This window comes from Loxodonta africana, chromosome 11 (assembly GCF_030014295.1).
Source record: "Loxodonta africana isolate mLoxAfr1 chromosome 11, mLoxAfr1.hap2, whole genome shotgun sequence".
NCBI classification, from domain to species: domain Eukaryota; kingdom Metazoa; phylum Chordata; class Mammalia; order Proboscidea; family Elephantidae; genus Loxodonta; species Loxodonta africana.
Genome location: NC_087352.1, coordinates 13,028,626 through 13,041,487, shown reverse-complemented (window position 1 = coordinate 13,041,487; position 12,862 = coordinate 13,028,626). Strand labels below are relative to the sequence as shown.

General features: G+C 52.2%; 1 protein-coding gene across 1 annotated transcript in view; it reads right to left on the bottom strand.

The window, feature by feature from the left end:
• HIF3A (hypoxia inducible factor 3 subunit alpha) overlaps positions 1–12,439 on the bottom strand; it is a 30,635-nt gene extending 18,196 nt beyond the window's left edge. The window contains exons 1-4 of the mRNA XM_064293857.1: positions 12,374–12,439; positions 6,283–6,473; positions 4,722–4,867; positions 1,197–1,281 (exon numbers count right to left, since the gene is read on the bottom strand). Of these exons, the coding sequence (XP_064149927.1) occupies positions 1,197–1,281; positions 4,722–4,867; positions 6,283–6,331 (280 nt within the window). The 5' untranslated portion in view covers positions 6,332–6,473; positions 12,374–12,439. The remainder of the gene's footprint in view (positions 1–1,196; positions 1,282–4,721; positions 4,868–6,282; positions 6,474–12,373) is intronic.
• Positions 12,440–12,862: the final 423 nt, after the last annotated feature.

Here is a 12,862-nt window from a genome sequence, read left to right as displayed (position 1 = left end):
CAGTGCAGTGCCGGACTGGCCCCAGGTCCCTCTAGCATGCTGCCACTAAAGCCTTTCCAGCCTCACCTCCAAAACTGGGACCTGGAACCAGAGAAGGTCCCCCAGAGCAGGGCTGTATCCCCTCAGACCTCCAGGTCAGGGCCTCATCCCCTCAGACCCCAGGGCAGGGCCATGTCCTCTCAGGCCCCAGGGCAGGGCCATGTCCCCTCAGTCCCCAGGACAGGGCCATGTCCCCTCAGGCCCCAGGGCAGGGCCATGTCCCCTCAGTCCCCAGGACGGGGCCATGTCCCCTCAGGCCCCAGGGTGGGGCCATGTCCCCTCAGTCCCCAGGACAGGGCCTCATCCCCTCAGACCCCAGGGTAGGGCCATGTCCTCTCAGACCCCAGGGCAGGGCCATGTCCCCTCAGACCCCAGGGCAGGGCCATGTCCCCTCAGGCCCCAGGGCAGGGCCATGTCCCCTCAGTCCCCAGGACAGGGCCTCATCCCCTCAGACTCCAGGGCAGGGCCATGTCCCCTCAGACCCCAGGGCAGGACTAAGTCCCCTCAGACCCCCAGGGTAGGGCCATGTCCCATCAGACCTCCAGGGCAGGGTGTGTCCCACCATACCCCAGGGCGGGGCCATGTCCCCTCAGACTCCAGGGCAGGGCCATGTCCCTTCAGATCACTAGGCAGGTCAGTGTCTCCTTAGACCCAGGTCAGGGCCACATCCCCTCAGGCCCCCAGGGCAGAGCCATGTCCCCTCAGGCCCCTAGGGTAGGGCCTCATCTCCTCAGACCCCAGGGCAGGACTGTGTCCCCTCAGACCCCCAGGGCAGGGCTGTGTAAGCTCAGACCCCAGAACAAGGTTGAAACCCCTCAGACCCCAAGGCAGGACCATGTCCCCTCAGATCACAGGGCAGGGCCGTGTCCCTTCAGATCCCAGGGTAGGGCCACGTCCCCTCAGACCCCAGGGCAGGGCCATGTCCCCCCAGACCCCAGGGCAGGGCCATGTCCCCTCAGACCCCAGGGCAGGGCCATGGCCCCTCAGATCCCAGGGCAGGGCCATGTCCCCTCAGACCCCCAGGGCAGGGCTATGTCCCCCCCTTCACATTTCTCTCAGTCCGGTGTTCCAGAGGAAGAGGGGATATGCTGAGGGAAGGGTTGAGCCTCTGTTTCCTCATCTTTAAAGTGGGGACAGAAGGCCTCCAGGGCACTCACTCTGCCTGGGGGTCAGGGCATCCTGAAGCTCCTCTTGGTCACAGGGATGGATGAAATCAAAGACACTATGTCCGATGAGCTCAAGCTGCAGGTAAGGAGAGTGGACAAGGTGTCTTGGAGGGAATGGGCTCTTACCAGGACCTCTGACCATCTCCTCCTCCCCATCCTCATGCCCCTGCCCTAATTCAGAGCCTGGATTGCTTTACGAGTCTCCTCATTCATTCATTCATTCACTTGTTCTTTTACTCACCAACACTTATGCAGCACTCACTATGGACCAGGCCCTCTTCTAAACGGGATGGACATAGCAGTGACCACAATGACCAAATTCCTGCCTTACAGAAGTAACTGTCTAATCCAACCTATATACATATATATATATATATGATAACAATATAATAAATAATACAGATAAAGCAAACTGTACCTTAGGTGGTACAGTTTGCACTGGACTCCTAACCTAAAGGTTGGCACTTCAAACCTACCCAGTGGTACTGTAGAAGAAAGACCTGGCAGGCTGCTCCCATTAAGACTACAGCCAAGAAAACTGTAAGAAGCAGTTCTACTCTGTAACACATGGGGTCACCAAGAGTTGAAATCAATTTGATGGCAACTAAAACAACAACCACAGCAACATGGATAAAGCAGGATAATGCAATGAAATGCTGGGGTGCTATTTTAGATAGAGTGGTCAGGGATAGCTTCTTGGAGGAGGTGATGTTTAAATTGAGAGTTGAACAGAGTGGGAGGTGGCCTCAGAAGCAAGAGTGTTGCAGGTAGAAAATCAAACAAACCAAACCTGTTGCTGTTGAGTCGATTCTGACTCATGGCAACCCACTGTATTACAGAACAGAACTGAGATCCACAGGGTTTTCTTGGCTGTAACCTTTACAGAAGCAGATTGCCAGGCCTTTCTATTGCAGTTCTGCTGGGTGGCTTTGAACTGACAACTTTCGGTTAGTAGCTAAGAGCAAACCCATTGCTCCACCCAGGTAGAGGGAACAGCAAATGCTAAAGCCCTGAGATGAGACCCCATTCAAATCACATCTCTTCGACAAAGCAAAGCCTCAATTCCTCATTTCAATTCATGAAAGGAGACTGGTGCTGGGAGCAGGGGACACAGAGGAAAGGGACCCACATCAGCTCACGGTCTGCTAGTGGTGGCGCCAGTGATGGTGAGAAGGGGAGAGAATGAGATCATCCTCCTCTGACAACACTTCTTGTACCTGGGTTCCAATCCTGCCTCTGTTGCTTCCTAGCTTTATGAATCTGAGACATTCATCTTCATGAGCCCAAGAGTTGAAACTAATAGATAAACTGGTACCAGGAGTGGGGTATCGAGGCAGGGAAACGACACCAACTAAGGAGCCTGTAATGGGTTGAACTGTGCCCCCCCAAATATGTTTTGTAAATCCTAACCTCTATGCCTGTGGTTATAATCCCATTTGGGAATGAGTTGTCTTTGTTATGTTAATGGGGCAGGATTAGAGTAGGGTGTATCTTGAATTGATCTTTTTTGAGATATAAAAGAGATTAAACAAGCAAGAGAAGCAGAGATAGAGGAAGAGAAATGCCAAGCCACGTGAAGATCACCCAGCAGCAGAAGGTCAAAAAGACAAGGACCTTCCTCCAGAGCCCACGGAAAGAGAAAGCCTTCCCCTAGAGCTGGCACCCTGAATTTGGACTTCTAGCCTCCTCAACAGTGAGAAAATAAATTTCCGTTTGTTAAAGCCACCTATTTCTGGTATAGAAGACTAAAATAGTGCCCATTTATGTGAAACAGAAAAAAGAGTGGTGTCTTAGTTACCTAGTTATCTAGTGCTGTTATAACAGAAATACCACAAGTGGATGGCTTTACCAAACAGAAGTTTGTTCTCTCACAGTCTAGTAGGAGGAGGTTTTCTCTCTCTGTTGGCTCTGGAGGGAGGTCCTTGTCATCAACCTTTCCTTGGTTAAGGAGCTTCTCAAGGCAGGGAGCCCGGGCCCAAAGGACAAGCTATTTTCCCAGCTCTTGTTTCTTGGAGGTATGAGGTTCCCATGTCTCTCTGCTCCCTTCTCTCCTTTAACTCTTCTAAGATAAAAGGTGATGCAGGCCACACTCCAGGGAAGCTTCCTTTACACTGGATCAGTGATGTGACCTGAGCAAGGGTGTTACATCCCACCCTAATCCTCTTTAATATAACCTAATCTTGACTCATTAACCACAGGCAGAGATCAGGATTTACAACACGTGGGAAAATTACATCAATCACAAAATGGAGGACAACCACACAATACTGGGAATCACAGCCTAGCCAAGTTGACACATATTTTTGGGGGACATAATTCAATCCATGACAAATGGTAACCTTCTCAAAGGGCTGGCTGAAAGGATGAGTTGAAAGTCTTCCCACTCTCATGGCCTCTGCCCCTGCCTTTCTTCTCTCACTTGAGTCTCTGAATCCACTTCCTCACTAGTCTCCCAGCCTCTAGTCTTGGTCCTTCCAGTTCTATCTCCATAGGGTAGCTAGAGGAATCTTTCTAAAATGTAAATCAGATTGTACCTCTCTGACACAACCTCTCCCCTACTTAAAAATCCTTTCGTGGTTCCCCAGTGCCCTGGAGGTAAACCTGATAATTTGGTCCTAAATTATCTGGTCCCTGCTGACCTCTCTAGTCTTTTTTCTCTCAACATCTCCCATTGTATTCTGCACCTTGTTGTTGTTAGGTGCCATCAGGTTGATTCTGACTCCTAGCAACCCCATGTGACAAAGCAGAAGTGGACCACGGGGCTTTCTAGGCTGTAATCTTTACAGGAGCAGATCACCAAATCTTTCTCCTTTCAGTCAGCAGCAGAATGCTTAACCATTGCACCACCAGGGCTCCTTATTCTGCACCTAAACCTAGCCAGGTAAACTTCTTTATTTCCCTCATATGCTTTTTATTGTTGTAAATATATATATAACACAAGATTTGCCAATTTAATGTTTTTTGCACGTACGATTTAATGACATCAACTACAATAATCATGTTGTACAACCCTCACCAGTATCTGCTGCCAAATTTCCATCACCATCAACAGAAACTCAACATTTCCTAAACAATGACTTCCCCCTTTCGTTCATCCTCTTGCCCCTAGTAACCACTAAAAATAAACTTCGGTCTCTATATCAAAACGCTTCGTTTTATCTCACCTCTGGGCCTTTGCAGGCTCTCTTCCCTCTGCCTGGTACATTCCCAGTACTCACTGGTTCCACTCATTCCCCACACCCTTTACCTGGCTAACTCCTTCAGGTTGTCATTCAGATGTCTTTTCCTCCAGGAAGTTCCCTCTTACCTGTCTACCCTGCCCAGCTGGGTCAGGCGCTCCCCCCCACCGTGGGCTCCCACAGCCCTACTTATTCTGAGTCTTTCTGTCTGGTGACGTGCCTGTGTCCATCTTTACTGTGAGCCCCATGAAGGCAGGGCCAGGGCTGTTCTGGTCACTCCTGTATCCCCAGGATCACCCAGCACAGGCCTGGGTATAAAGCAAGCATCAACTCTCACCTGACTGAGGCCCAGGTGTTTGCTCACATTCTCCGACAGGTAAGCCATGTCTCCCTCAGCCGTGAGCACCATGACGAAGCCCTCCAGGGCCTTCAGGTAACAGGCATCCAGTGCTTCTCCCCCTGCTCCCACCTGGTTCCATTCCCCTGGCGCCAGGGCAGGGGGCATGGGGAATTGTTCTAGTCAGCCCCAGGCAGCCCCAGGCCCACACTGGCTCATTTCCTCAGAGGAAGTTACAGGTGCCCCAGGTGAGTGGGGACACATCCCAGTGGCCTGGAGTCCCAAGGAAGTAGGCAGGGCCACCAAGGAATGAAATTCTAAGACAGCAGAGCCTCCCAAGAAGACAGAATTCTAAGGAGGTTTGGTCTCCCAGGAGAAAAGAATTCTAAGGGGTTGGGCCTCCTAGAAAGAGAGAATTCTAAGATGGTGGAACTCCCATGGCTCAAAATGCTAAGGGGGCCAGGCCTCCCACAGGCTCAGAATCCTTGGAGGGCTGGGTCTTCCCCAAATCGAACCCCTCCCCCTGAAATAACAGTAGCCTTTGAGTTAATTCCAACTCATAGCAGCCCCATGTGTTGCAGACAAGAACTGCGCTCCATAGGGTTTTCGAGGCTGCAACCTTTAAGAAGCAGATCACCAGGCCTTTCTTCCGAGATGGATTTGCCAACCTTTTGTGTTAGTATTTGAGCACTTAACCATTTGTGTCACCCAGGGACTCTTGGTCTGCCCCAGGGGGTCAGAATTCTAAAGAACCAAAAGCTCCCAGCAGACAAAATTTAAAAGGGCCACCTCCCCCCGCCCCCCAAAAAAACCAAACCTACTGCTGTCAGTGGATTCTGACTCAATTCTATGGGGCAAGGAATTCCAACGGGGCAGAGCTCCATTAGATCACTGTACTTCCCCTACAAGAAAATCTTTTCTGGGTCCCGGGAAACCAAGGGATCTGTTGCGGGGGAGTGGGGAAGGGGAGGCAAAGGCTCCTGCAAAGTGAAATTTTAGCTGGGTGGAGGATCCAAAGGGATGGTTTCTAAGGGAACAGAGGATAGAAGTAGGTAAAGAAAAGGGAAGGAGAAAGGACTGAGGGGTTCTGCTAAGCCAAAAAGAATGGGAGGGGGCGCCTCGCAAGAGTATTTATTATAAAGGGACAGACCTAGCCAAGGTCTCCCAGGGCTCCAAACACTAAAGGGTTGAGGCGTCTTAGGTAGTTACTGGGCCTCCCATTCCTTAGAGTTCGAAGGAGGCGGAGCTTCCCAACGGAGCTTCGCAAAGGGGGCGGGGCCCCACAAATGATAGACATGAAAAGTGGCGGTATTTCCCAAGGAACTAGGCTCCGACTGGCCGAGACCTCAAAGGCGGCGGGGTCTCCCGGGGGGCGTGGATTCCAAGGGAGGTGGCAGCGCGCCAGGAAGACATCATCAAGGGGCGGGGCCTTGTCGGGATCCGGCTTCCCGGGGGCGGGGCCTCCCTGGAGGGTCGTTTTCCCAAGGGCGGGGCCTTGCCGCGCTGGGAACTCATCGGGGCGGGGCTTTCCTGGGACGCATTTTCCCAGGGCAGGGCTCACCTGCGGCGCAGAGGCGGTGCATACGCAGGTAGCTGATAGTGAGGCGCATGATGGAGGCCTTGTCTAGGTGGGCGCTGACCCCGCGCGCGAAGGGCAGCGTGTGCGCCAGCTGGTACAGCACCTCGGTCTCCTGGCTGCGCCGGCTGCGGGCCGCGTCCCGGGACTTCTCCTTGCGCAGCTCGGTGCTCGACCTGCGGGCAAGGGCAGCGTTCAGGCGGAAGGAAGGGGTGGCCGGGACAAACACGTGGGGCACTGCCATACGGGACCCTGGGTCACAGAGGCCTAGCTTTGTGGCCCGAGCGAATTGCCGGCGCTCTCTGGACCTGGAAGGGTTACGCTCTGGAGCCCCTCCTAGCCCACGGTTTTACCTGTCCCCGCGCCAGCCCACACTGCCTTCTCAGCGCCTCGCTCCTCTCTGAGGCGTGCCCAGGGACCCTCTGACCCTCCCTGACTTATCTGCTGCTTATTTCCCAGACTAGGGACGTCTGGGGGACAGAGAGGCCTCCTGCTGGGAGGGGGCAGGCCGAGCTGGCCTAGTGCCAAGGAGGAAGGCGCCTGAAGACTATGCTTGCAGCTTGGGCCCCTGCCCTACAGCCTCCCAGAGTCCCCTCCCTGCCCTTTCCCCTCTTAGTTGAGCTGAGTCTTCAGATCTTGGCGAACACATCAAAGTCCAACAACCCACCAACAGGGTCCCCAAGAGGGGCGGGGCCTCACCACGGTGACACAGCAAACCAACCCCAGGTTTCTGTCCAGCCAACAGCTAACCACTCACCCCTGCCCTTTATTCCACTTCATAGACCTGAATTTGTCGGGCATATGTGGGGAAAAATTGAAGGTGGAAGAATAGGTTTCATTTTGTCAGTAACTCCTGCCACCTGGGTGATGTAAAGGGTAAACAGGCTCAGCTGTTAATCAAAAGTTCAAGTCCACCCAGAGGTGCCTTGAAAGAAAGGCCTGGTGATCTGCTACTGAGAAATCAGCTTTTGAAAACCCTATGGAAGCACACTTCTACTCTGACATACATGAGGTCTCCATGAGTTGGAATCAACTTGAAGGCAACTAGTGGTCGTATCCAGCTCTTAGTTCCCAGGGCAAGCATCTAACTTACACCAACACATTTAATGCTCAGACAACCCTAGAAAGAAGATGATAACATCTCCACTGAACAGATAAGGAAACCGAGGCACAGAGAGGTGCAGTGTTTGCCCTTAAGTAGTGAAGCCATCTTTTCGACAGCGATCTACCCAAACTCTTACATTCTCTGCCTCTGTGGCCCTGGGTTTGCCTCCAGGTCCTAGTGCTTCTTCCTGTTTCTGCCAGTCTTAAAATTTATACTCCAGATCTGAATGAATCCAAAGTCTGTACACTTTAGTTTTCAAATTTAAAGAAGTAAAGCATATATTTACATACACCTGCTGCCATAGTCAACTTTGACTCATAGCAACCCCATGTGTTAGAGTAGAACTGTTCCATAGAGTTTTCTTGGCTGTAATCTTTACAGAAGCAGATTGCCAGGCCTTTCTTCCACCATGCTGCTGGGTAGGTTCAAACACCAACCTTTACGAGTAGATGAGCACAAACCGTTGGCGCCACCCAGGGACCTCTGTATTACATATAGTACAGTATATATAATCTTGGAGCCCTGGTGGCGCAGCAGTTAAGAGCTTGGCTGCTAACCAAAAAGTCAGCATTTCGAAACCACCAGCCGCTCCTTGGAAACCCTGTGGGGCAGTTCTACTCTGTCTTATAGGGTTGCTATGGGTCGGAATTGACTCGATGGCAACGAGTTTATATATAATCTTATTTATATGTATAATGGAGCCCTAGTGTGCAGTGGTTAAGAGATTGGCTGTTAACCAAAAGTCGGCAGTTCGAATCCACCAGCTGCTCCCTGGAAACCCTATGGGGCGTTCTACTCTGTCCTAAAGGGTTGCTATGAGTCGGAATTGGCTCAACGGCAACAAGTTTTTTTTTTTTAACGTGTAATATTGTTAAAGCTATTAATAACCAACCAAACCCTGTGCTGTCGAGTCGATTCCGACTCATAGTGACCCTATAGGACAGAGCAGAACTGCCCCATAAAGTTTCCAAGGAGCGCCTGGTGGATTCGAACTGCCGACCCTCTGATTAGCAGCTGTAGCACTTAACCACTACACCACTAGGGTTTCCATAAAGCTATTAATAAACAGCTATAACTTGCTGCCACCAGCCATCTGTCAGTTTGTTGTGCTGTGGGTTGCTATGCTGCTGGAAGTTATGCCACTGGAATTTCAAATACCAGCAGGGTCACCCATGGTGGACAGGTTTCAGCAGAGCTTCCAGACTGAGACAGACTAGGAAGAAAGGCCTGGGAATCTACATCTTAAAAATTAGCCAAGGAAAACCCTATGGATCACAGAATATTGCCTGACTTGCTTACTTTGGACGGGCCGTTAAAAGGGATTGATCAATAGAGAAAGACATAACAATAATCACAAAGATGGCGCAGGGCTGGGAAATATTTCTTTCATTCTATTATACATGAGACTGCCACGAGTTGGAACCGACTAGACAGCAACTAACAACATAATTTGCTAAGCATTTGTGTGCTAAGTGCTTTGCCTAAGTGTGCTCCCTCAATCCTCAGAAGAGCCCGAGAAAGGGGGCATTTTAAATTTCTGTGTTACAAAGGGGAAACTGAGGCTCTGAAAGACGAAGCCCTTTGCCCAAGAAATCACAGAGGCAGTAACTGGCAGAGCTGGGATTTGAACCCAGGTAGTGAGGTTGCACAACCTTCATTCTTCTCTAATCCCCTTCTTGTCACCCACCCCAGGGAAGCAGAACCTCTAGGAGGGTAGGCTCCAAAAGAGAGTCAGAGGCCATTTCTGGGGGTAGAACCAGCCCCACCCCCAGGCATGAGACCTGCAGCCCCACCCCCAGGCACAAGGAGGAGAGGGAAGGAGATTTTCCTATGTGGCTGTAGAAGGGAAAAAAAACAAAAACTGTGCTATAGGGTGGGGGAGACAAGGAAGGGGGCAGGCTGGGCGGGGGAGTTGGAGGCCCCATCCTCTCCCTCCTGACTGGTGGAGGGCAGGGGCCTCCAGTCCTGCCCCGTCTGCCCAAGAGGACATTTCGTCCTGTTCTGTTCCAGCCATGTTTGTCTTCCTGCCCAGAGGGTGGGGGTGGGCGGGCCTCACTGCTCTGGGAGCCCCAACAGAGAGAACAGGGAGAAGGAACAGGAATGGGGGTGGGGCCAGCCCCCACCTCCCAGGCAGCTGGGTTCTGTAATCCTCTCTCTGGAGCAGGGCTATTCCCTTCATAGGAGGGGCTGCAGTGGGACCCTCCTTCCAGCTCCCAGCCTGTGCTCTTTCCGAATGTTCTTCAAAGGGGAAGTGTGGGCCTCTCGCTCCCTTCCCAGAAGCCTGTCCTTTCCTTGGTTAAATAAGCCAACCCAAGTCAGCTGCCTTCAAATCAATTCCAACTCATGGCAACCCCATGTGTGTCACAGTAGAACTGTACTCCATAGGGTTTTCAGTGGCTTTTGACCTTTTGGAAGTACATGGCCAGGGATTCCTTCTGAGGTTCCAACCTTTAAGTTAGTAGCTGAGCGCTTAACCGTTTGTGCCAAGTGGGGGTAATTCTTCTGGTTCAGGCCTGGGTTCCAATTCTGATGCCATCGCCTGTTAGTTGTATAACTTTGGACAATTTACACAGCCTCCCTGGGCAAAACAGCATCTCGAGACCTCATAGGTTGTTCTGCAGATTAAATGAGTTAAAAGATATCAGAGAAGCCCTGGTAGCACGGCGGTTAAGGGCTCGACTGCTAACCAAAAGGTTGGTGGTTCAAACCTACCAGCCACTCCTTGGGAGAAAGATGTGGCAGTCTGCTTCCATAAAGACTGCAGCCTTGGAAAGCCTATGAGACAGTTCTACTCTGTCCTATAGGGTCACTAGGAGTCGGAATGGACTCAACGGCAGTGGGTTTGGTTTGGGGAAAATACATCAAAGACTTAGAATTAAAAAAAAATTGGTTAGTGTCAGTTTGTCATACTGTGGGGGCTTGTGTGTGGCTATGATGCTGGAAGCTATGCCACCAGTATTTCAAACACCAGCAGGGCCACCCACGGTGGGCAGGTTTCAGCAGAGCTTCCAGACTAAAACAGACTAGGAAGAAAGGCCTGGTGACCTACTTCCAAAAATTAGCCAATGAAAGCTGTATGAATCGCAGGGCATTGTTCGATACAGTGCTGGAAGATGAATCCCCTAGGTTGGAGGACACTCAAAATACACAGTGGCTGTAACCATGGACTCAAGAATATCAAAGACCGTGAAGACTGGGCAATGTTTCATTCTGTTATACATAAGGCTGCCATGAGTAGGAGCTGACTCAATGGCAACTAACGATAGTAACAACAACATATGCACTATTATATGCTTCAGGGATGGAAGGTTCAGGCTTAGGATCCTGTTAAGCACTGGAGTAACACATGGATGTTGATGGGAACTCATGGAATAGTGTACATATGTCAAGTATATACATGGATCATATACACGTACCTTGGGTTGATACTACACACTAGCAATGACAGTGATAGTAACAGAAATAATAGCTCCAATGTATTGAATGTCATAACAGGTTGTTCCCGTTACTTGATGTGGAGTCAATTCTGACTAATGGTGACCCCATGTGTTATACGGTAGAACTGCTCCACAGGGTTTCCCTGGCTGTGATCTTAACAGAAGCAGATCACCAGGGCTTTTCTTCCATGGTACTGCTGGGTGGGTCCAAACTGCCAGCCTTTAGGTTAGCAGCCAAGTGCAAACCGTTTGCACGACCTGAGACCCCATTAAATCCTTCCAACAACCTTATGTGTCAGGAAAAGCTATTTCCCTCTTACAGAGGCTCCAAGCAGGGGGTGTCACCAGATCGCACAACTAGTAATCCAGGTACCCAACCTGACCATGTACCTGTTATTACCATCCCCATTTTCCTGACAAAGAAGTAAATAGGCCTGGGGAAGTGACACGCCTGAGATCACGTAGCTTTAAGTAGCAGAGCCAGTATTCAAACCAGGTCCGTCTGCTCCCGACATGAACTCTTTCTGACTTGTACACCTATTGGATGTCCCACACGGTTATCTGTTACCACATTGGCTCCCCATCTAGATCCTGTGCAGGGCAGGGAGGAGTGTGGAGGTCAGACCCCCTTTTTCCAGTGTAGGAAACTGATAGAAACCCTCAGGGAGGCAGTCACTGGCACAAGGCCACATGGCCAGCAAACAAGTGAGCTGGGATGTGAACCCTGACTTGGGGCTTGTGTTCTTAAAGGTCATGGCTTGGTGGACATGCCCACCCAACGGTCCCGATTCCCTGCCCCTCCTTTGCCCAGTGACTCCAGACCCTTTCCCTGCACCACCCATGCTGCCTCTGGATCTCCCCAGCTGGCCAGTCTCCCCTGCTGGCTCCAAGCCCAGGCCTGGGCCAGCCCCCTGGCGCTCTGCCCAGCTTGGGACGTGCAGCTGGAACCCTGCCACCCTTCCTCCGTGTTCCAGCCGAGAACAGGGGTGGGGCCAGGGCCTGGAGGCCCCAGGCTGAGGTTTGGGAATGGGGGCTGGGGCCTGGCATCCCCTAGCCAGGATGGGGAGAAACCCATGTCTTCTTTGCCCTGAGGAACTCGCCACCCATGAGCGAAGGCATGGAGAAAGTAGGGAGACCCCACCCCACATTCAGGACTTCTCCTGGGCCTCTCTGTTTTCTAAACACAACTGGGTATGAAGGTCTTGAAAAACTGTAAGGGATGTGGGGGGCTTAGGTTGTATCTGGACAGGGATTCCCCTTGGCACTGCCCAGAGGTGGCCTGAGAGGCCAGGGGCAGGTTCAAGAAGGGACCTGGGGGTCTTTGTGGCCCCGATTCTGTTAGTTACCAAGGACATGGAAATCCAGTGGGGTGCCCATACTGAAGACCCTATCTTTTCCAGAATCTTCTCTACCCTGGGTGGGCTCCCCAGGCAATGTGCCCATCAGGGACTCCCCAAGATCATCCCTGCCCAGGGTGGGGTGGCAGCAAGCCCCAGCCAAGAGGAAGAAGGAAGGGGCATGGGGGCCCACTCACCATCGCCCAGACCCCTTTTGGCCGAGCTGCCATCCTGGGGGCGCAGGAGGGTATGAGACGCAGCTGGGATCCGGGTGCGAGTTGTGAGTGGGTGGTGCATGGTGGCGGTGGGATGACCCGACAGGAAAGGGCTGGCCTTGGGTGGGGGGGGGAGCGCCCCAGCTCAGCCAAGAGGGGCCCCCACCCAGCCAGGAGGGGGTGCTGGGAGGGGCGGGGCCGCTGCTGGACCAGAAGGGGGTGGGATGGAGTTCCCTGGTGGGCCCAGAGCCAGGAACCAGAATAGAATGGGATGGGGGGAGACCTTGGGGGGTGAGAAACATGGGGGTATAGACGGATCCAATCAGCCCTGTGAAGCCAGGGAGGAGGGAAAGGGGTGAGGCTTGCTGGACGCTTCAGATTGGACAGGGAAAAGCAAGGACCTGGGGTATGTTCCAGGGTCCCCTGAGAACAGGGACAGAAACAGCCCCCGTGGGAGTGGACCCAGGGCAC